Source organism: Squalius cephalus, assembly GCF_949319135.1.
Source record: "Squalius cephalus genome assembly, chromosome: 4".
NCBI lineage: Eukaryota > Metazoa > Chordata > Actinopteri > Cypriniformes > Leuciscidae > Squalius > Squalius cephalus.
In genome coordinates, this window is record NC_137125.1 from 42895385 (window position 1) to 42919017 (window position 23633).

Below are 23633 nucleotides of genomic sequence, written 5' to 3' on the forward strand. Positions count from 1 at the left end.
TCCCTCAAGTTGTTCCAAACCTGTATGAATATTTATTTTTCTGCTGAACACAAGATATTTAGAAGAATATGGGTAAACCATACTTTGGGATGGGGAAATAAACTCTAAAAATACTATGGAAAGTCAATGGGGCCAATTGTAGATATGGTTAACCCATATTCTTCTAAATATCTTCTGTGTTCCACATAAAGAAATTCATACAGGTTTGGAACAACTTGAGGGTGAGTAAATGATGACAGAATCTTCATTTTTGGGTGAACTATCCAGTTAAGAATAATTGACAGTTTATGTACACAAGTCATTTGCAAGAAAATGAAATGAAGGAATATTACATGAAATTTCGAGGGGGAAAAACACGAGTTACAAACGAAACCAGCTCTGCATGCTTGAGGGAATTAACGTTTTTTTCTGCCCCAAAACTGATTAAAATTTTGGTGAATGTTGGTCTATTCGTTTAGCTCCTTCAGTCTATTTAATTATTCTGTAGCGGGCCCATAAAAACGGCTATCTCGAACAACTTTCATGATGAATATATCGCAGACGAAGCTGCCGACATGTGCTCATGGCTGACGGACACAGTCACAGAGCGAGAAGAAGGATGTGCTGCTGCTGCGTTTGTTCCGACATCTGCTGTCCTCGTAGTAGTAGAGCGTAACTCCGCCCACCGGGATCTCAGCGCACTGGCTGCTGCCCTAGCAACCGGACCCGCCCACGTTTCCCGCGTAATTTTCTTTCCCTTATATGGGCAATAGAATGCAGACGCAGTCAAACGTCAGCAGCGTATGCAAATGAGGTTGATTGAAGAAATTCAGAAAATGGTGGATGGACATCCGCGCATGCGTAAACATTTTACTATACTCAGACAGAAAGTGAGACAGTAACGAGTGGCGCATTGTTAAATGTGTAACGCCTGTAACTCTTAGATTTCGCTGTGTGGTTTGACTTCAACTGATCCAAGTCGAGGTAAGAATAAAGGTCTTTTTCGTAAAAGTTATTTAACAGTTTATATGTGTGCAGAAGATGTCATAATTCGCCTTTCGTAAGGCCCCCTTAAGAAGTTGTGTGACAGTGCGATGCCCGGGTGAAAGCTGTCGCGTTCATCAGAAATGTAACAGTAAGATCACTTTTGAAGCTTGCTGGAATTGTTGTACATTTTTTTGCTATAGTATTAAAGCGTGCAGTAAGTTTAGTGTTTACATGCTGCCTTTACAGCGCATCACATTTTAGGGCGCTCGCATCCTTTCCCAATGATCGCTGTTAAGTGTTTGATAACAGAATTGATTTATTTGAAGACAGAGTTTATATATATTTCACTAGTCAGAACAGACACAAACAAAAAATGCGTCAAAGATGAGTATTTTGACAGAAACGGCCAATGTTGCATTTTAAAATAAACAAATTGCATTCGTAGTCTGGTTGAAAGCCTATATAAAACTACAGCGGTGAACATGCACTCTCACATATGTGTATTTGGTGTTGCATGCATTAATTAAAACAAGTTTAGTTGTTCTACTCGTTTTGAACTTGCGATGCTGAACTATCCGTCTGACTGCGTGTGGTCTCTTGCTCCGCTGTTGGTGGGTGTGCTTCAAAACAAACCCGCATTTTCACAAGCTCATCAACAACATTTTCAAACTTCTGCTTTACTAACTCAGCGAGCTCAGCGTTAATGTAGCGGTTAGAGCTCTGCTACTGTAAGAGATTCGTTTAATGTGAGATGTAGGCGGTGTCACTGACGCATTTAAACGTGGAGCTTATAAAATCGATATTTAATTTTAGCATTCTGAATTGTTTAAAAGTGTATTAAGTTATTCTATTAAGGAAATACACATGCAAATGCGTGTTTTGTTGCGCTCAATGCTCTTCAGCGAAGTTGTTGCACGGACCGCATGTGTTTACAGTCTCGAGCGCGAAGCATGGAGTCGCACGAGCCACTGACGCAGAGTCGCGCGGAAAACAAAGAACAGCGGTCGAACAGTTCGACTAAACTCAACCGTTCTTCTTCTTTGGGCACAACTGTCATCAAATAAAGTGCGCGAATTAGTTGCTCGTACAGAGCAGGGTCGTTTATCAGTGAAACTGCGGTGAAAACATGCTGAATGTGTGTGTTTAAAGATGCCGTGTGGCGTGCCATGCTTCCGCGCGAGCTGGTGGGCGGTGAATGAATACGGCGGGACACACGCACCATTTCACTGCAGTGCGCGCGCGTGTACATTTAAACACCGCGAAACATTGATAGTGTCCGTTCGATGTTATTGGGATAACTTTAGATGACACACTTATATGTTAATGGCACTTTTGATCGTGGTTTCCGTGACGGCATGGCATTACTTTCTTGCCCCCATTTTCTGCCCCTCTTCTCCTCTCAAACGCGTTGCCATGTTGAATTGCGTCAGAGCAGAGGCAGAATACAGAAGCGCGGTTCAACTCACACACACTGTACAGAGCTCAGGCTAAACGTTAGAACTCTCTCTCTCTCTCTCTCTCTCTCTCTCTCTCTCTCTCTCTCTCTCTCTCCCAATATATTAATTTATTTATTTAAATAAAAATACAACGGTTTGGACAGATGCTTCCTCTGTAATGACCCAGTTATACTGTATGAATATGATGCCTCGTGAAGGCACCGCTGCTAACACCGATCTGTCGATGCGCGAGGCCACTGTGTTGTCCGGCTCCATCATCAGCACGAGGTTATATAAGACGGAGCAGGAGCACTCGGTCCATTAAGCTCTTATCCCATTGACGCGATGATGACTGATGATAACCCATATTTCATATGTCTCTCTCTCTCTCTCTCTCTCTCTCTCTCTCTCTCTCTCTCTCTCTCTCTCTCTCTCTCTCTCTTCTATCTATCTGTAACAGAATATTCTATATGTAGGCCTATGCACACAGAACAAATACAGTATACTATACAGCTGTAATAACTACATTTAATAACACTTATAATAAATTTACTTGATATGTATAAAGTAATATGTACACGTGTGTATAAATATATAAAATCTATGTACAGAAATTATGAAAATACTGTGATAAAAACAAGACAACAATAAGCAGTTATAATATTTTCATATTAATTTGTGTAATTTTTAACCATTATTTCCACGACTTGACAATTTTATTTTAACTATTAAATTTTATTCCAAATATTTCCATATTTAATATAAACGTACATCATAATATGAATAAAATTACAAAGTATGTTTATTATAATTATTAGTAAATGTATTATTATTGTTATTATTATTACAGCAGCCATTATTCTTAATTATCTCATGATCTTTGAGAAATATGCTGATTTGGTGAAACATTTCTTATTATCAATGTTTAATATTAATAATTATTTTATATTTAATATTTTAGTGGAAACCGCGATACACTACCATTCAAACGTTTAGGATATGTGAGATAAAAAAAAAAAAGGTATCACGGTTTCCACAAAAATATTAATCAGCAAAAACTGTTTTCAACATTGATAATAATGAGGACCATAACAGTAACTTTGTTTGGAACTATGGGACTACTATGGTGCAGCCAATGTGTTTAAACGTGTGTGTTAAATCATTGTGAATCAGCAGAAGTGCCAAAAAGAGAGTTGTTTTTCTTGTGTCACAGATGTTTGGCTTTCATAAGCCGAAGATGTACCGCAGCCTTGATGGATGCTGCATCTGCAGGGCAAAATCCTCCAGCTCTCGTTTCACTGACAGCAAACGCTATGAGAGAGACTTTCAGAGCTGCTTTGGGTGAGTAATATATCTCTATTGTGTGTGTGTGGTTCATTTGTATTAACATGATATTAACATCTGCCTGGTGAAATTACAGTAAGTACAGTATTTATATTGTGTCTCTAGTCAAGCGATCAGACCTTTTCTTTTAGTTTCTTTTAGAATGTAGAGGAAATAATGCACAAGCTTCGATGATTTCCATACGCATGCTGCCGTTACAATGATTTAACAATGGGATACTTCTACAGTTTAGGCGAGACTCGCTCTGGTGAAATCTGCAACGCTTGTGTCCTGCTGGTAAAACGCTGGAAGAAGCTTCCCGTCGGTTCCAAGAAGAACTGGAATCATGTAAGTGCCTCTTGTTTATCACACTGAGTCTTTTCAAATCCATTTTCGAACCATATTGTTCCAAAGCAGCTTTTCACTGAATCACCTCTGAGTGGAAACTCCCTATAAGATGATAAAGTAGATGAGGATGAAACCTTGGGAAGAAATGGGAATTAGTTGGTGAAGCCCACATCTTCAGGATGACACATATTTAAACAATTTTCTACATGCACAAATGTGTATTTGAACAGATGTAATAGTATTAATTATAATTAGCTACATTGTATTAATCAAAGTATTCACTAATTTGTTCTTCAATTCAGTACGATTCTAATGATTACAAATGAAATCTAATGCAGTTAATATGATATATGAAAAATAAGATAATGTAATCATGTTTGGTCCACTGATGAAACTGTTGTAGGTGATCTTAACGATAATAATAATAATAATAATAATAATAAATGTAGATTTATGGTTTTTTTTACTATAAATATAAATATAAATATATATATATATATATATATATATATATATATACATACATACATACATACAAAATATATATATACATACACACATACATACATGCAAAAAAATATATATACTGTACATAAATATATATATAAATGTATTTATTGTTCTTTTAGATTTATTTTAACCAGTATAATATAAATTATATGACAATAATTAAATAAATTAAACAATTATAAACCTGATCTATAATAAAATAAAAATAAAAAAAATAACATACAATCTAAAATAAAGTCTATAAAATAACAAAAGGCCTAAAAAAAGTAGGCACTATGTATTAATTGTACATTTATATATGATTAAATATATATTTATTGTTTTGCTTATAAGTAATATAATATAATTTACATGAAAATAAATGTATTAAATAACCATAAATCTGACATATAATATAAAACGTGAAACACAAATTAATATAAATGCATTTATTGTTTTGTTTATAAACACTATAATATAAATATTATGACAATAAAATAATGAATTGATAAAACATGATTAAATAAATAAATAATTATGAACCTGACATATTATGTAATTCCTAAAACACATAATAAATATATTTATTGTTTTGTTTATAACTAAAATAATTAAATGAAAATTAATTAAATAAATAAATAAATAAATAAATAAATAAATAAATAAATATTACATTTCAATCACTATATGGAGATTGTTATTGTTATCAATTGTTATCAGGTGGTTGATGCACGAGGGGGACCAAGTCTGAAAACTACAGTGAAGTCAAAGAAAGTCAAATCCCTATCCAGACGGATCAGACCGAACCAGATCAGCAGAGTTCAGAAGGAGCTGAAGAGACACAGTGAGTACTGAATCGCAAAACTAAATTAAACAAAACATGAAATTGGCATGTTCCTGATGAAAAATGTCTTTGTTAACAGATTCAGACGCTCACAGCACCACCTCCAGCGCCAGCCCCGCCCAGTCGCCCAGCTACAGTAACCAATCAGATGAGGGTTCTGACTCGGAGCTGACTCCTGGCTCCGCCCGCTCTCCAGTCTTTTCCTTCCTGGACCTGACATACTGGAAGAGGTATTCACTCTGCCGAATCAGTCTGATTTACAAGTTTGACCTTTCAATCTTCATCAGAACGAATACTTTTAAATGACGTGAGCGTTTTTTTCAAATCTCTCTAGGCAGCGGGTATGTTGTGGCATCATCTATAAAGGTCGCTTCGGGGAGGTTCTGATTGACCCACATCTCTACAAGCCCTGCTGTCAGAAAAAACAGGAGCAAGAGCAGGAGGAAGAAGAAGAAGAAGAAGAAGAGGAGGAGGAGGAAGAGGAAGACGAGGACAGAGACCTTGAGAAAGAGGAGGTGCAGAGCAGTCAAGAAATTCTCTCGTCTAATCAACCGCACTCCTCTTCCCAAATAAAAATGGAACAGGAAGTGGATGAGGAGTGGTGATGCCACATTCCCAGGGTACTGAATTGGCATTCTTAAGAAGCCTTCGAGAGTCAGAGGCGTAGCGTTGCCCCTCAGACACTCTCAAAGACGTTCTCTCGGATTGCCTTCGATTCATGAGCAGCTGGATCCTTGTTTGTCTTTTCCTGGTTTTTTTTCCCCTCCTTGTTGAGAATGTGTCTCTTTCATTTCCTTTGCAGTCGAAGCAACCTTTATTTATCAAACTGACTGAAAACCTTCCTTGTTTTTCAGAGCCTGGTACCACGCTATTCCAATTCACCCCTTCTTTTTTTGTAGATCAGGGAAAATGAGTTTGCTTTTTTTTTGCTATCTCACTCAAACACAGAATGCTGGATCTACATATATCATGCATAGAAATGTAGAGAATCGACTTGGACAGTGACCACAATCCTACGCTGTCACTTTTCTACCCTTGAGCACCGTTGTGCCCTTCCTCTGGGGTGACAGTTAGTGTACAGTATTTAGGATATTCCACCATTCCAGCTGGGATATAGCCATTATTTAGGGAAGCTTCTGATCTTTGCCTTTTATATATTTATTTTGTTCTGTCTTTGTCTTTATTTTTAAGGCCTGCTCTGTTTGTTCCCCCTTTTGGTTTGTAGTTAATGGGACAGGACACCTAAAAATGTAAAAAAAGCAAAAAAGAATCTGTCATTCACCCTCATGTTGTTTCATAAAGGAACTTGGTGATGGAAAAATATGAGATGGGAGGAAAATGATATTTCAGTGCTTTTTGAATTCTCTTCCAAAAATGTTGCGTTTGCTCACAAAACGTTTGTGTTCCCCTGTGTTCCTTGCGTTCTCTCGCAAAGAACTTAAATGATTTGTGAGAACGCAAAAGCATTAACATATAATTTTTCCTCCCTTCTCATCACTTTAGGGGCTCTGTAGTTTCAAACCCCTTTAAATTTCTTTCCTTTTTTGCATGGAACACCAAAAGTAAAATTATTGTTTTTTGAAGAAGATCTGGCTGCTTTATTCCATATAATGGAAGTGAATGGGCACTAGGGTTCACTGTAAACAAACTTATTATTAAGTTATGACAACATATGTTTTTACATTGCTTTAACTCATCAAAATAAGTTAAGCAATTTTCAACTTTTTTTTAAGTTATCCAAGATTCAGCTCATTTTTTAAAGTCAGTTTAATGTAATTTAAGTTGCAATGACTTAAACATCCAAGTTGATTGTACTTAATTTTATGCAGCAACTATTTTTTAGTGTTGTCAAACTCTAAAATGACAAAAAGCACCAAAGTAGTATCTTAAAAATTGACTTGTGTGCTGTATTCCAAGTCTTTTAAAGCCATATGTCAGCGATTCCATATGACTTTTGACAGACGTGGAACTTTTATGGTGCAGTTTGAAGATTGATGCCGCCAGTCCCCATTCACTTGCAAAAAATATTGCAGGATATTCTTCAAAAAAATCTAATTTTTGTGTTTAATGTAAGAAAGGTTAATGATGTGAAGGTGAATAAATGATGGCAGTTTGTTTTTTTGGGGGGGTTGTGAATGGTCACTTTTAAACCCTGATTTCAGTGCAGGTTTTAGCCACTAATGGGCATCAAACTCAACGCCTAGTGTTTTACTGTTCCTCAGACAGAATTTCTACGGTGCTGAAGCAGACTGGGCCCGGCCAGCCAAAAATTATGCCTGGTTATCAACACTCTTGTATTCCGCGTACTAATGTAAATAATCCAAAAAGTGTAGATTTAAGGTTTTTGGTAAAGATCAGTGTCGAGCATGAACGCTAAGGAAAATATTGTCTTGATAAAAATCTGCATGAATTTTGCATGGCCTTCTAAGGAGATTTTTCATTTTGTTTTGCAATAAGTTGGGCAAATTTTGAGACGGTCCCAATATATATTTTTGTAGATAAATGCAAGAAAAGAACAAAAATGAAATCAGAGTTTGACTACAACGTTTAGTTATGACAGGGATTTAATTGTCTTCAAATGTTTTTTAGAATTGGATATTTTCAATATTGTCTCACTCAGAGCCAAAAAGCCCAACATTTTGCTATTTATACTGTCATCGTATATAGATGTGTTCATATCCCTTCCTCTCTCCCTCTCTGCCTTTTGTAAATAGTGTTCAATGACAGATACTGCTTTGTGTGTGTGTGTGTGTGTGTGTCATGAAAGATTTGAGCACATGATCTGATCGTTTTGTCCGTTTTTGGTTTTATATGTTTTTGTTCTTATGTTCCAGGGAAAACTCTTTTCAAAATACTAAAAAGCTAAATCAACGTCAGCTTGTACATTTTCATTATAAATTACTAGTCTGTAATAAGCTTTCATATAAGGAGTATTCATACTATATTTCATAGTATTCCCCTATAGTTTCCCCTTATGGTCCAATATGCCTGTCCTGTCAGTTTTTATTATTATTATTATTATTATTATTATTATTTTATTGTTTGTGATTTTTGTCTTGGATTGTACAAATTACTTTGATGCACACATACTTCTGTTGAATTCCAGGGGGTGGCGCTAGAGAGTTCATTTGTTTCACACAAAACACTCAATTGCACATTCATTTTAATTTCTCCCTCTGGGTAATCTAATCTGTTATTTAATATCTGCTCAGTTTTGAAATGGGTATTTTGATGGTGGCAGCTTGTGGCTTTAGTGTGAATATGCCATATCATGGAATGACATATATGACTGTATTTGTGGTAACATCCTTTCAGCTGAAGCACCTATATGGGGTTTCTATCGTGTCATCTCTATGACGGCATTATTTGTAAATACAAGATGTGTAAGACTGAACAACGGTTATGATGAATACGCTTTTGTCTTATTTATTTCATATTTATTTGTTTTGTGGTCTTTTTCTTTTTAAGTCTCATCAGATTTTGTCGTAGGACTGACCTGTCTGTCCTAACAACACTGCAATATGGACTGAAAATGCTTTTACACATGTCACAGATAGTATGCTGAGATTCACTAAACGTTATGGAGAACTTCAGGACTGGATAGCTGTAAAAACATATGTTTGTGTGTGTATGCTAAGTACAACAGTTTTATTTGATTATTTTTATACTTTAGTTTGAGGGTGTCTAATGCCCACATACCTTTCCTTAGCCTAGTCCTTTAGTTGTAGTGCTACAGGCATGTATGGTAGCTATGCACTTTGTATTCACATTATTAGAGATATATGAAGCAGGTTTTGTATTTTTTTACATATTGTACTTTTTACTTGTTCCTCAATAAATGTAACTTGTGATGGTTACACTTGTTATGTGCATTTGTATATATGTATGCTTTAAAAGCAACTTTTACACTGCGTTCAACACAATTTACTAACTCATGCATTCATTGGGAAGTGAACCCATGACCTTGGCATTGTTTGTGCCATGCTGTTTATACAAAAACTATAGATCATACCAATAAATAACATTAAATAAGCTAGATATAGGTAACAATGGCTATAAAGAATGGTGTTTGCAACACAAAGGTTGTGGGTTCAGTTTAAGTAATACATGAACTGAATGATGAAATACATGGGTCAGTAAGAAGAAATTCATATTTTCATTCAGCATGGATGCATTGAATTAATCAAAAGTGTATACAAATAATAATAGTAATAAATAAGACATATAATAAACAGATACCGAATCAGCATATTCGAATGATTCCTGAAGGATCATGTGACACTGTAGACTGGAGTAATTCAACTTTGACTTAAAATACATTTTAAAATATATTCAAACAGAAAACAATTTTAAGTTGTAATACTATTTTACAACATTACTGTTTTTACTGTATTTGTGATCAAATAAATGCAGCCTTGAAGAGAGCATAACCGACCCCAAACATTAAATTAACACTTTTTTAACAACAAATGTCGGCCCCTTACATGATGAGAATTGAAATGGTGACACACCATAAATATCAATATTTGAACCCTTTCTAGGGCATGACGGGAAGTCAAGTAAACAATCTCAGATAGATAGATAGATAGATAGATAGATAGATAGATAGATAGATAGATAGATAGATAGATAGATAGATAGATAGATAGATAGATAGATAGATAGATAGATAGATAGATGGATGAGAGAGTGCTGAGGTTGCGCGAGGGGACTGTGTGTGTGTGTGTGTGTGTGTGTGTGTGTGACGTCATGATTGCTCCTCCAGCTGATGGGTTTCCTCTTCTCTGAGGGCATAAAAAGGTGAGAGGCTGCTGCTGTCTGTCCTCTCTGTTTACCCACCGCTTTATTTCGTCTTTCCTCCAGCTCACCGAAAGGCTATCTCATTTGCTTTTGACTCTAAATGAGCTGCCTTCCCACCCTAGTCATCCTAACGATCTGAATCGCAGCAAACATACTCACACACCGGCAGAGACGCATGAGGTCGGTGAGATATCTGTGCGTTATGTTGTCACATTCAACTGTGCTTTTATTCGTCCTCTAGCAACTTATTTGCGTTCTCTGCGCGGTCATTTTGGGTGGTGGCACCCCGTCGATGCTGTTAGGGGAGGATTATTCTGGAAAGCATCAAACTCGTGTCGGATAAATGCTTTAAAAGTTGCGTTTTACAATATTGCAGCTGCTCTTTTTGTAATGCAAGTTATTGTAGCTTGATTTGGTGGTATGCTGGATGCATAACTATGCTTATGAACGCCAGAATTGCATTTGACGTTCTATTGAATATTTGTAAATGGCTGACAGTAAATGATTACGGTTTTACATAGTGCATTTCCAAGGGTGATTCGCCTTTTGTTGTTGCATTTGTCAGTCTATCATGTAAATGCCATGTCATGGTTGGTGAGCACTGGCGAATGTCCAGACACATGGGCAGAGTTTAGCTTATAATGCAGTTATCAAACAGTGTGTTCAGGCTGCTTTTCGTGCATAACTTCTCAATGCATGTCTGCTGATATTTCCTTTTTCAGTATTGTCATTGGGTTACTGAACTCCTTGCATGATAAACAAGGATACATTATATGGCACTATATACGCTTTTAAAGGCAAAACAAGTTTATGCTGCACGGTAGAGTTATTAGGCTATACATTAAAAGTTTCTTTATATATATATATATATATATTTTTTTTTTTATTAGGTTGTTCACTGAAAATTAAGTTTGTCATTTTCTAATTTTCATTAACTAAAACTATAGTAGGCTAGTATCTCAGTGATACTAAAATAACACAGGAATTTACACATAATCTGATTATACATGCAAATTATACATAATTAGGCTATAAGACCCCATTATTGGTGGCCTTAAAGTTTATTTAGGAAGGTTGCCCTATTATGGTCATCATATCCACACTCTTTTAAAATACCTTCCAAAGTTTTTTTTGCAGTGATGCCATAGAAACTTTTTTTTTTTTTTTCTTAGTGTAAAGAATATTTTAAGATTCTGAAGAACCTTTTTGTTAAATAAAGTGCCTTTTTGTGCTGTGGAAAGCTTCTATGAATTTTAAAGGTTATAGATCCATGTTGAGATCACATGACCAAACTCTATTGGCTGCAAATAAACTGAGTTTGTGTGATGCTCCGTTCATACCAATAGGTGTCAGTATAAAGTTTATGACCACTGTATTGTTGGTGACATGTATTGCTAGGGCAATGTAAAGGTGTATTGCACATTATTCAGTAAGAAGTAATCTACTATTCTATTCTTAAAATGTAAGAGTCTGTCTTTTTACTTCCACAATAAATAGTGTGACCTTTCTATTCATTCCCCTGTCTATCAGAGAGACTAAGATCATGGTTCAGCTGTCACCATCTCGGACTATAGAGACGTTGACCGTGGAGAAGGATGATGACCAGGACAGCCCTAAATTCGGGTCCCCTCGAGTGCTCACCGCCCTCCAGCTCGCCCTTAACCCGGCCGCGACCACCTACTACGGCTACGAGAAGTACATCGAGGACGGCCTCATCTGCCTCAAGCACAAGATCCGTAACATTGAGAAAAAGAAGGTGCCTTAATAATGTTATTTGGGCAGAAATTTGGGCATGAAGGAATGAGTTGTATTGTAGTCAGATGGAATTGGTTTTGTTTTACTCGTAGTAGAGCATCAAATGACCCTCTGACTTGTCAAGACGTGTTTTTTTTTAATGTATTAATTTTTTTTAATAGCTGAAACTGGAAAGCTACAATGAGAGGCTGGAAAAGGGGGAAAAACTGAATCAAGACCAACTGGTAATCGTTTCTTCTTTTTTTTTTTTTTAAATGTGGTGCATTTTGGGAAATGGGGCTTGTTTCAAGATCCCCGATGTATGGTAATGTTGCAGGATGCTGTGGGGAAGTACGAGGAGGTTGTCCACAATCTTACATTTGCCAAAGAGCTCCAGAAGACCATTAGTGCCCTCACACAAGATGTAAGGCTTATGCATTTGTAAAGTACTGAGCAGAATGGAATTGTGCTGAATGGTTCACTGGATCTTCTGATGCTCTCCGCCGTAGTTGTTGAAGGCTCAGCGGAAGGTTGTTCGCCAAGAGAAGATCATGAGGATCGAACAAGAGAGGAAGCGTCTGAGCTTGATTCTCCAGGTGCAATACGTCCTCCACAGTCTGCAGAGAGAGGACGTCCGGAGGAACTTCTGCAACGCCAGACAACATTCCCGTCACCTGACCACACGGGACACGGAGAGTTTGCTGGATCTGGCATCATTATTGGGATGCAAACGAGACCATAAGATGAGGTTTGTGCTACTACACCTGATAACGCCTTCAGCTCTATAGTCAACGTTTTTGTATTTTGTTTATACACGTTTAATTTCATTACAAAGTGCTTGTCATTTGTGCATGGCTCTCTTGGATTCTTGATTCTGATTGGTCAAACACAACATTCTGTGATCAAGTGTAGTACTAAACTTTATAATTGGGGACTAATTTCCAACATTGTCTATGTCTGTTGTACCACTAAAATTGTTTTCATATAAAAGTGTTTAATGTATATTGTGTGTATAAAAATATTGATTTTGTGAGCCAGGTGTGAAAAAGTGGGGTAATGTACAGTAAAAAAAACAAAACAAAAAACAAGAGCCCCTCAGATTTATTGTGCAATTACTGGCTTGACTGTATGTTGTCCTCAACATGTCTATCTGTGGGTGCTGGTTATTTTTAATGCTATCACAGTACTGTATTTGGTGTCTATTCAGCCTGTTGATGTGGCATGGTCTTCCTGTTGTTTCCTGCTCTAGTTTAGAGGATCAGATGGAACAGGCTGCTATTGTTTACTCTGAGCTGCTGGAAGGGAAAGAAAGACCAGTTGCTGGCTCGACATGTGAGTTTCTAGCTCATTCTCTGATCGCCAAATTAATTTGATGGCTTTTCACGTGTTATCTAATGAGCCAGGATGTTTTTTTTTCCTCTATAATTATATAGTATTCTATAATTTTAAGTGTTTTTGTTACCAATTGTTTAAACTAGTGATTTATTTTTATATAAATAGTCACTGGTATAAAATATTTAATAAATAAATGAAAGGGCATAAATCACACAATATAGTTTACCATTAATAATGGTAAATGTATTTATTTCAAGGCATATTTTGTTCTGTATGTGTAATTCAACAAAAATAACCTTTTTTATATTTGTGTGGATGAAGGTTTTTTTTTTTGTTATGTGAACGCTGTCGTCTTTCCACAGATAAGCACATGAAGGAGAAGCTACTTCAGCTAGTGGACTGTGGCTTTTTTGACCACGTACCACTTCCTAAAGTTGACAGTCCAGAGAAGACCGAGGCCGTAAAGGCTGACCCTCCATCTAAGCCTTGTAACCTCTCCAGTGAGATTTATTCAAATTTAACATCCAGTTTTTAATAATTTCAGCAGCCGTTCTTTTACTCTAATACATGCCATTTATATTTCTGTGTTTTAGCACTGGTGAAGCTGAGCGCAAAAGAAGTGCCTCCCAAAGAGGTAAAAACAAGTGACCCTGATCCTTAAGTCTTCAACGCTATAAACTGTGTTTTGGAGAAACACAAGCAAGTCAGTAACTTCTGAATGATGCCAGTTTCTTAACAGACGATACCTACCTGAAACGAACGTCGCTGAGCATAGACCGGATGAGAAAGCTTCGCCCCGTAGCTGGAAGGATGAGTTTTTGGCTATGAAGCAAAGGGAGCCACCGGACTCATGGGAAATGGAGCTTTCTGATCCTCCTGTATCCTCTCAGTCCCCCATACGGAAGCCATGGAAAGGGGCAGCAGGGTTGATTCCTAAGACTACAGACATCCTGAAGAGACCCACGGTTGACCCCAAGGAGGTGAAAATCTTTATTTTTATTTACTATTCATTTTAATATTTATGAGGGGCCCCCAAGTATGATGATCGCCCTTGCTTAAATACAAAGGCAGCTATATATTTTCATGAATACGGACCAATTTATACTGAAAGAGAAATGGAAATACAGCCAGAACAAATTATTAAAACATCTGAAAAATAAGTGTTTACCATATACATATGGTACATATCCAAATATAATTTTTTTTTTTAATAAAAAATGTAATTTAAAATGCACTTTTTTTTTTTTTTTTATTGTGAGGATTTTTTTTCTTATTGTATGGACCCCTAAGGTCACCTAGGGCTCTGCGGACTGTAGTTTTAAAACCCATTAAAAGTTGCTGCTTGCACGACTGATCTTCCATGTTGGCAATTAGCTCAGTTGGGCAACCGTTTAATATGTAACAAGGTCATTTTTCTAACTCTTCACATGTGTGTTGTTTTCTAGAAACGTCAAAAGAAGACCAAGGTGGAGCAGGACTCCAAATCGGTGAGTTTAGATCCATCATAAACTCATTTGTTTCAAAGCAATTTAATCATCATTATTATTATGCTTTATACTCTCAGACTCCTGTCGCAGTGGAAGTCTTCAGCTCTCCATCTCCGTTACCGCAAGACCCTGTTCAGCGTAAACAGCAGCTGGAGACTCTGATGGACCAGATCTCTGGCTCATTCAGCTTCATGCAGGCATGCATTTAAAGGGGATTTTAAAATTAAAACGCAACAATACTGAATTAAATTTTCCTATTTTTGTTGAAACAAAGATCTTTTAGAAAGTAGGTGTTCAGAGACTTTTCCTCTATTCTGTTCGCAGGAGTCTCATCTGGATGGAGAAACTTCACCTGTAAACGGTCGTGCAAAAAGATGCCATCCATCTCCAGGCTGCTCTACTCCTCTTGGTACACGAGCGTTTCATATTGAAGAGACCGTTCTCCCAAAAATGTAAATTCTGTCATTGGTCACACTCGTCGTTCCAAACCCGTAAGACTTCGGAACACAAATGAAGGTCTTTTTGCTGAAATCTGACAGCTCTGTCCCTCCATTGACAGCTACACAACTGACATTTTGATACTTCAAAATGTTCATAGAGAGATCAATAATCCATATGAATAGTGGTTTAGTCCAAATTTTCTGAAGAGAATTGGTCGCTTTATATGATGAATGGATTTAATTCAGGCATGAGGGAGAGTAATAAATGACAGTTTTAATCTTTTGGGTGAACTATCCCTTTAAGTTGCACCATTAAGATTAGGATGTTGTTAAACTGATATTGATAGTCTGCTTCTTTTAACATGCAGCACAAAGGGAACTGACAAAAAGCCCATCAGATAGTCTGCCTCCGTCCCAGCTGGTGAGCATGTTTGACTTGATATGAGAGCTTATTTTGTGTATAACAATAAAAACATGAGGTCAGGATTTTCTGTGACTAACTGCATATGACGTTGTGATCGTAGAGCACTCCTTTACAGATTCTGCTGTCTGGAGAGGGTAAAGGCTGTCTGTCAAATGGAGACCGTTCTCTAACCAACTCTGACCTAGATCTACACCATGAAGATAAGCCACATGTAAAGATTTTTTTGTGATGGTACAGTTATTGAATGTAAGATGCCAAAAAGTAGGCTTGTAATCTTAAATATGCTATAATGGTATCTGTTGTTTGTTAGAAGCAAAGTGAGGGCTTCACCTCTCCTCCACTGTACCGCAGGGGATCCTCCATCTCAGCCCCTCTAGAAAATCAAAGCACTGTACAGGTAAAAACTTCACGGACAAATAATTCTCATTCATGCTAAATGGAGCGCTCCTAAACCCTACAGAGATTGAACTGGGGATTTTTTTTTTTTTTTTTAATATATTTGAGATTTGAAATTTAAGGTTTAAAAATGTTATTTAGAGGTTTTAGTTGCGTTCATTTTATCTGGATATTTAATATTCTCATTTCCACTATTTTTACGTTTAGATTACTTTTGCCTACATCTAATGCTCACTTTAATCTTTAATCACAGTTAATCTTTAAAGTACCAATAGTCTAATCTTTACCAAATCTCAAAATGAATGGCAGTTTTTATACTGTACACTAATATTGTGGTGCCTAAATTCCTTACTTTGCCAAATAAATCTTTTTAAACTAAGGTAATTATGTTTCAGACAGAGTTTTAAGTTTAAAGGGTAACTCTCGCCAAAATGCAACCTAGGGTCTTTTTGTTAATCTACCCGAAGCAAACTTTCGTGTAAAAGCATAATTATAATGGAAACGCCACTTTTTAAGTTTGACCGTATTTTCATTTTCGGTTAAACTGCCTTTTGAATGGGAGTGCTTGGGTCACTACTATGATGGCATCAAAAATCGCTATTTTTAAAACACTAAGAAGGCTCGACGCAACATGAAACTTTGCTCGAAGTATCACCAGGGGCTCTACACATGAACTCGAGCATTGAGAACATTGTTTGTGTGTACAGAGTTTACTAAAAATAAAGATTTTGAACAACTCACTCACTGTGTTTCCGTCCGCCGGCATGTTGACAGTCAAAAATAGTCGATCTCCGAATGCAACGTAACAGGGAGGAGAGTAAAGATGGAAAGCTCCTAAAGCTTAGTTCCATATAAATTCACTGATAATTTTTGTCATTAGTGAAAATCAATATTGACCTTGTATTTGAAAAAGAATCCTCGTATAAGAAACGATACTAAAATTCAGAGTCAGTTCATTTGCATTCGGAGATCGACTATTTTTGACTGACAAAATGCCGGCGGACGGAAACAGTGAGTTGTTCTAAATTTTTCTTTTTAGGTAACTCTGTACACTGATCTCAATGCTCGAGTTCATGTGTAGAGCCCCCGGTGATACTTCGAGCAAAGTTTCATGTTGTGTCGAGCTGCCTTTAGTGTTTTAAAAATAGCGATTTTTGATGCTATCATAGAAGTGCCCCAAGCACTCCCATTCAAAAGGCAATTTGACCGAAAACGAAAATATGGTCAAACTTAAAAGTGGCGTTTCCATTCTAATTATGCTTTTAAACGAAAGTTTGCCTCGGGTAGATTAACAAAAATACCCTAGGTTGCATTTTGGCGAGAGTTACCCTTTAAATTTGCAGCCTTGCAAGAAAGGGATTTTAAAAGTTTCTAACCCTGAGCTCAGGAGATTTAGAAGACTTTGTGGCTATGGGTGTTTACAAGTGGAAATTTAAATGACTGGAGATGTCATATGGTGCCATGGAAATGACTATCCAGTGCTTTTAAAACCTTGTTTGGGATTGACTTTATTTTTTGTATGTGTCAGGCAGGAAAGCAGATGTTATGCAATGGAGTATCAACCTCTGTGGTTGCGCAGACTTTTACAACCCCACCTAGTCACCGATCCATCAGTGCAGAAAACAACTTCCACAACATCCACTCTGTGAGCATGTTGTTTATCTCCATATGCTTCAGATGTCCCTACCATCAATTCCATTTTATTTAATGCAAAACATCCTATCTGAAGCCTCTCCTCTCCTCATCAGGTGTTTAACGTGGCATCTTTGCCAATCAGTGAGAGCTCGGGGATGAAGTCAGATGAGAGTGGGTTCTCTGAGTCTATGCATCTGAGTTACACGTCAGCCAAAACCCAGAGTTATTCCACCGCAAGCACCCAGACGCCACCTGAACTCAACCTACCTGAAGATGACCTACAGATTGGTAAAATATGACCTACAGATTAGTGACACTCACACTCTTTCATGCACACTCAGACTGTTAGATTTTGCTTCTCTCATCATGCGTTTTTGCAGAAGGCCAGTACCAGCTGGAGTGTCCGGTTAGTACAGCTGGTCACGCGTTCTCTACCCCTCAGCCACAGTCTCGTCTGAGTCAGTCCTGTTACCCCCGCGGTACAGCGAGAGGTATGACGCGTGCAGGCAGGGGTTTGGGTCACTCATACAGATCACCTGGTGGCTACAGAGGTACCTTCCTCTTCCTCGGTCTCCTTCACTCTCTGTTAGGCTTTTTTTTTTTATTGTGTGCAGATCACATAATGGTGGTGTATTTTCTGTTCTAAACTTTAAAGGGATACTCCACTTTAAAATGAAAATTCTGTCATATACTCACCCTCATGTTGTTTCAGTCCTTTATGAATTTCTTTCTTCTGCTGAACACAAAGGAAGATATTTAGAAGAATGTCAGTAACCAGACAGTTTCTGGTACCATTGACTTCCATAGTATATATTTTTTCCTACTATGGAAGTCAATGAGACCAGAAACTGTCTGGTTACTGACATTCTTCTAAATATCTTCCTTTCTGTTCAGAAGAAAGAAATTCATACAGGTTTGAAACAACATGAGGGTGAGTATATGATGACAGAATTTTCATTTTAAAGTGGAGTATCCCTTTAACACACTGCCAATGCATGAGTTCTCTTGTTCTTGCACAAACTTTATATACCATTTACTATACTATTTGTTATCTTTGCAATTTGGAGCAGACCTGATTAATAGTTTAAAACCTTCATTTTTCTTACCTTCTGACTGATTTCCAGGTGGTTATGAGGCCTACAGAGTGAATATGCGTTCTCCAGGAGGGGGCTTCATATCTCAGACACACAGAGACCCTGGATCTGCCATTTATGTGTCCAGAGTAAGTTTGTTTTTACTGATTTACTTTATTTGCTTAGTGTCAACACCAAAACAATGTATATTCACTTTGTGTTGTAGGCATTGCGTAATATTTAAATGTATATTATTTATTCTATTAAAGGTAATGTTTAGTTTTTTTATTTAAAGTTGTATTATATAAAGAACAAACCAGTACATTTTATAATTATATTGTGCTGTAGGCATTATATATTATAAAATCTTATGCTTTTAGTTGACGTTATCTTATTTATTTTTGGGTTTAAGCCATTATAGTTTGTTATAGGTCAGGGTTACTAATGCCATTTTGTTATATAAACGGCAAAATTCATTATTTGTTTTCATTGTGTTGTAGGCAATATTTTATATTATATATATTATATTGGGTCAGTTGTGATTTTTGTTTTACCAATAGGAAAATGGGTATCAGCAGAGCTTCAAACGAGGTGGAGGCACAGCAACTCAAAGGAGCAATGGTATGAGCAATCTCCCATACTGGTATTTTGTAAAAAATTATATTTAAAGGGATAGTTCACCCAAAAATGAAAATTCTGTCAGTAATTACTCACCCTCATGTTGTTCCAACCCCGTAAGACATTCGTTCATCTTCGGAACACAAATTAAGATATTTTTGATTAAATCTGACAGCTGGATCACTCCTCCATTGGCTTCTAAGGGACTGAAACTTGCTGGCCCAGAAAATGTATTAAAGACATCGTTAATATAGTCCAAGTGACTCCAGTGGCTCAATCTTAAGTTTATAAAGCGACGAGAATAGTTTTTGTGCGCAAAAACAAACAAAAATAACGACTTTATTCCACTTTTCATTTCCTTCTCTCTGGGCCTCGGGTCTTTTCACGTAGTGTTTAAGCGTAGCGCGTCTGTGTTGCACGTCACCACTTATCACACATGACCAGCGTCGGCCAATAGTGAGCCTACGTGGTGACGTGCAACACAGACGCGCTACGCTTAAACACTACGTGAAAAGACCCGAGGCCCAGAGAGAAGGAAATGAAAAGTGGAATAAAGTCGTTATTTTTGTTTGTTTTTGCGCACAAAAACTATTCTCGTCGCTTTATAAACTTAAGATCGAGCCACTTGGACTATATTAACGATGTCTTTAATACATTTTCTGGGCCAGCAAGTTTCAGTCCCTTAGAAGACTATGGAGGAGTGATACAACACTCAGATTTAATCAAAAATATCTTAATTTGTGTTCCGAAGATGAACGAATGTCTTACGGGGTTGGAACAACATGAGGGTGAGTAATTACTGACAGAATTTTCATTTTTGGGTGAACTATCCCTTTAAAACTGATACTTTCATTTTTTTTAAAAATGGTCCCTGTTCAAAAGTTAAGATGTGAGGAACAGTGTTGGGGGTAAAGTAATGCGAGATATGTAATCCAATTACTTTCAAGTAACTAGTAAAGGTAAGCATTCATTTTAAATTTACAACAAAATCTGAGGTTTTCAAATAAGAACTTTTTTTTTTTTTTTTTTTAAATGCGCAAGCCCAGCCCAGGTGAGGAAAAAGTAATGCAATGCATTACTTTCTATGTAATTGGTTACTTTTAATTGGTCAAAGTGATGGTCTGTCTTTGTCTCTTCCCCTCTTTAAGCTGGTTGGAGTGACTCTTCTCAGGTGAGCAGCCCAGACCGGGAGGGTGCGTATCCGCTCGACTCAGGAATCAGTGACACTCTCTCCATCCCGTCAATGGAAGTGCCCATAACACCGCAGGGCCCGCACACTATGATGCCCGTACATGTGTACCCGCTCAACCAACTCCGCGTGGCTTTCTCCGCCGCCCGCGCGGCCAACTTCGCCCCTGGCACTCTGGATCAGCCGATCGCCTTCGAACTGCTGCACACCAACCTCGGTGAAATGTTCGACACGACCAGCGGCCGCTTCACCTGTCCCGCTGCCGGCACTTACGTCTTCATCTTCCACATCCTGAAGCTTGCCATCAGCGTGCCCCTGTACATCAACCTCATGCGCAACGAAGAGGTGATGGTGTCCGCGTATGCCAATGACGGCGCTCCGGACCACGAGACCGCCAGCAATCACGCTGTCCTCCAGCTGTTCCAGGGTGACCAGGTGTGGCTGCGGCTTCACCGCGGCGCCATCTACGGCAGCAGCTGGAAGTACAGCACCTTCTCTGGTTTCTTGCTGTACCAGGACTGAACATCTGTCTCTAAATGGGCACAAAAAGGGAGGATGGGGCATTTTGGATGTTCTTTGAAAGCTACTCTGCACTTTATTGCGCTTTTGGTTACGCATGGTGCAACTGCATGTTTGAAAGATGTTCAATAGTACAAAAGTCAGTGTTAAAGCTAATGTAAGATGTTTTGCTGGTGAACGTTTACATGGGTTTACCTGGGTTGTTCTTTTTATTTAATTATCATTATTTAATTTTTTCTTTTTCTTTTCTTTTTTCTTTCAGTGTTTTGAAAGTCTTTACTGTGTACTTGAGTGCACAAACCCGTAACCCAAAAGTAGCTGCATTTAGTGTGCACTAAACTAAAATCCTAACATTCAGAAACGTCTTCTGGTGCTTGTTCGATGGCCCTGTATTCTCGCCTGTTCATTTTAGATGAGAGAGAGAAAGAGAGAGAGGTTTCCCAGCCATACAAAAATCTGCAACATGGTGCCTTTCTGTTTTTTGGGTCGTTGAACAAACACATCGCTTTGCAAGAATGGAGGATTTTTTTTCTGGTAATACTTGACATGTTGAGCACTTTAAAAAAGACTTGGTGGCCTTGTTGGGGTTTTGGGTGTATGTGTGCTAATCTGCGTGTTTGTCTGTGGAATACTGTGAGTGAATCAGTTGAACACTGACTCCACGAGAAGGCGTTTAGGCCAAAATTGCTCCCTCTTGTGCCTGAAATAAAAATGTGCAGTTCACTTCTGTGATGGCTTCATTTGTGCATCAAGTAAAGCTGTGAATGCGGTTTAAGTTTGCAGCTGGTCTAGCTGTTTAGATTAGTATCAATGCAGATAGTGTGGGATGTTTACCTCTATTAAAACCAGTCTCACAGAACTTGGGCTGCTGCTAATTTTCATCTCCTGAAGTTGCTTATTGCACTCAGTTTGAAAACTTTCAGATTTGTGACTTATGGCAAAAGCAGTCTTTATAACGAGAAGGGGGTAAAAACCCAGGCTAAACAGGTTTTCTGTTAAAATGTGAGTTTTTAACGAAAGTAAGCTTACGATATGCATCAGAGGGTGTCAGAATGCTGACAGGTTTGTATGTTTCGACATGTTCTGCTCTTTTTTTTTTTTTTTTTTTTTTTTACATCTACGGTTCTCATTTAATCTCCCATCTAATCTCCGTATAAATTTATCTTTACATATGCATAGCTTCCTTTATGGGTGTTTTTATTCAACTAGAAGTCCCTTTGTTTACATACACTAGCTCCAGGTCAGATTAGGGTTTTTTTTTTTTTTTTTTTTCTTCTAGTGACACTTTACAATAAGGTTTCATTAGTTAACATTAGTAAATGCTTTAGTTAACATGAAATATCAATGAACAATACTTCTACAGTATTTAATCAATCTTAATTTTAACATTAATAATTTATTAAAATCAAATGTATATGTTAACATTAATGCACTGTGAACTAACATGGACTAACATTGAATGACAGTTTTTAACTACTATTAATAAATGCTGTAACAAATGTATTGCTCAATGTTAGTTCATGTTGGTAATACATTAGCCTACAATAAGGTCTCATTTGTTTACATTATTTAAAGTGTTACCATTTATTTAATAAAATTTATATATTAGTTTAAAAATATAATGTATTAAATTATGTAGTTTAATTGCAGTTTGTGATATTTTTAGTTTGAAATCACATTTTAAAATAGATTTGTTCAAAGTTTATGTATCTCAAATTAAAAATATTTCTCATGTTCTACATAATTAAATACAATTACAACTTTACTGAACATACAATAAAGTAGGCTGTTTGTTTCGGGTGTTTATTACACATGTTTTTATGCTTGATGTAATGTCTGCGACCTTGCGATAAACAAGTCTATGAACACCCTTATATTAGAAGGTCCCTTGGAAAGGGTTAATGAAACCCCCTGATACATCATATCACGTAATCGCGAGGATAGTGCATTGTCTCGTCGTGGATGTTTAAAAATATTTAACATGAGCACAAGAGGCCGCTGTTGCCCAACTCGTTGATTGCGTCTCTACTGTGCGTAATGGAAAAACAAACACATTCGTTCAGTAGGACTTCACGCGTCTCTCGCGAGAGCTTCTCTCAGATCACTTGAGTCCTGCCATAGGCCATATGTCACAATGCACAAATGTTTACCTTTCCATTTATCAGCTTTAACAGCCGAGTGTGTCCCCGTGTATTCAAGTTATGTTCTTCTAGTACTAATGGCTTTTAAGATTATGATTCATATTGATTCTGTCGTGATATCATTTGTGCAATGCTTGCTGACTGTCTAGTCCATGCTAAGCAAATACAAATTCTGGGAGAGTGTCTGATATTATAATCCCTAAACTGAAATTTAACCTCTTGCTGGTCTGCATGGCAAGTGTGTCTGCGGTCAACCTGCCCAGACATGATCATATAATACCCTCCCCTTCTAGTTTTACCCCCCTGTATTAGGTCATGTCCCATGTGAACCCACTGCTCCTCCTCACCCTGTGTTCTGCGAGGTCCCAGGATGGCTGGGATGGTCAGCTGTCTTCTTGCATGCCGTGGTCTGGAGATCCTTTGCTGGACTTTGAAT

General features: G+C 37.5%; 2 protein-coding genes across 7 annotated transcripts; both read left to right on the forward strand.

The window, feature by feature from the left end:
* Positions 1–832: 832 nt before the first annotated feature.
* sinhcaf (SIN3-HDAC complex associated factor) lies at positions 833–8274 on the forward strand. 2 transcript variants are annotated; one of them, XM_079869037.1, is made up of 6 exons: positions 833–963; positions 3616–3743; positions 3974–4073; positions 5283–5406; positions 5486–5636; positions 5741–8274. In XM_079869037.1, exons 2-6 carry the CDS (start codon positions 3616–3618, stop codon positions 6009–6011), a joined length of 774 nt encoding a protein of 257 aa, XP_079725163.1. In that variant the 5' UTR covers positions 833–963; the 3' UTR covers positions 6012–8274. The 2 variants fall into 2 exon arrangements, with proteins under 2 accessions (XP_079725163.1, XP_079725162.1); XM_079869036.1 differs by lacking the exon at positions 833–963 and adding an exon at positions 2668–2690 and having other exon boundaries at positions 5741–6650.
* A 1870-nt stretch (positions 8275–10144) lies between these two features.
* Positions 10145–21778, forward strand: caprin2 (caprin family member 2). 5 transcript variants are annotated; one of them, XM_079868763.1, is made up of 21 exons: positions 10145–10206; positions 11737–11962; positions 12123–12185; positions 12278–12364; positions 12450–12688; positions 13190–13272; positions 13638–13775; positions 13869–13909; positions 14004–14255; positions 14721–14762; positions 14840–14959; positions 15087–15171; positions 15571–15623; positions 15727–15837; positions 15937–16023; positions 17551–17667; positions 17771–17945; positions 18038–18208; positions 18782–18879; positions 19291–19351; positions 20497–21778. In XM_079868763.1, the coding sequence occupies exons 1-21, from the start codon at positions 10175–10177 to the stop codon at positions 21057–21059; spliced, it is 2844 nt and encodes a 947-aa protein (XP_079724889.1). In that variant the 5' UTR covers positions 10145–10174; the 3' UTR covers positions 21060–21778. The 5 variants fall into 5 exon arrangements, with proteins under 5 accessions (XP_079724889.1, XP_079724891.1, XP_079724893.1 ...); XM_079868765.1 differs by having other exon boundaries at positions 15742–15837; XM_079868767.1 differs by having other exon boundaries at positions 18038–18148; positions 20497–21772.
* Positions 21779–23633: the final 1855 nt, after the last annotated feature.

Coding starts and splice junctions, on each gene's coding strand:
- caprin2 (XM_079868763.1), top strand. CDS start 10,175: ATGGGTTTCCTCTTCTCTGAGGGCATAAAAAG. Junction 12,186..12,277: donor AACTGAATCAAGACCAACTG/GTAATCGTTTCT, acceptor GTAATGTTGCAG/GATGCTGTGGGGAAGTACGA. Junction 13,273..13,637: donor ACCAGTTGCTGGCTCGACAT/GTGAGTTTCTAG, acceptor GTCTTTCCACAG/ATAAGCACATGAAGGAGAAG.
- sinhcaf (XM_079869037.1), top strand. CDS start 3,616: ATGTTTGGCTTTCATAAGCCGAAGATGTACCGCAGCCTTGATGGATGC. Junction 3,744..3,973: donor GACTTTCAGAGCTGCTTTGG/GTGAGTAATATA, acceptor ATACTTCTACAG/TTTAGGCGAGACTCGCTCTG. Junction 4,074..5,282: donor CCAAGAAGAACTGGAATCAT/GTAAGTGCCTCT, acceptor AATTGTTATCAG/GTGGTTGATGCACGAGGGGG.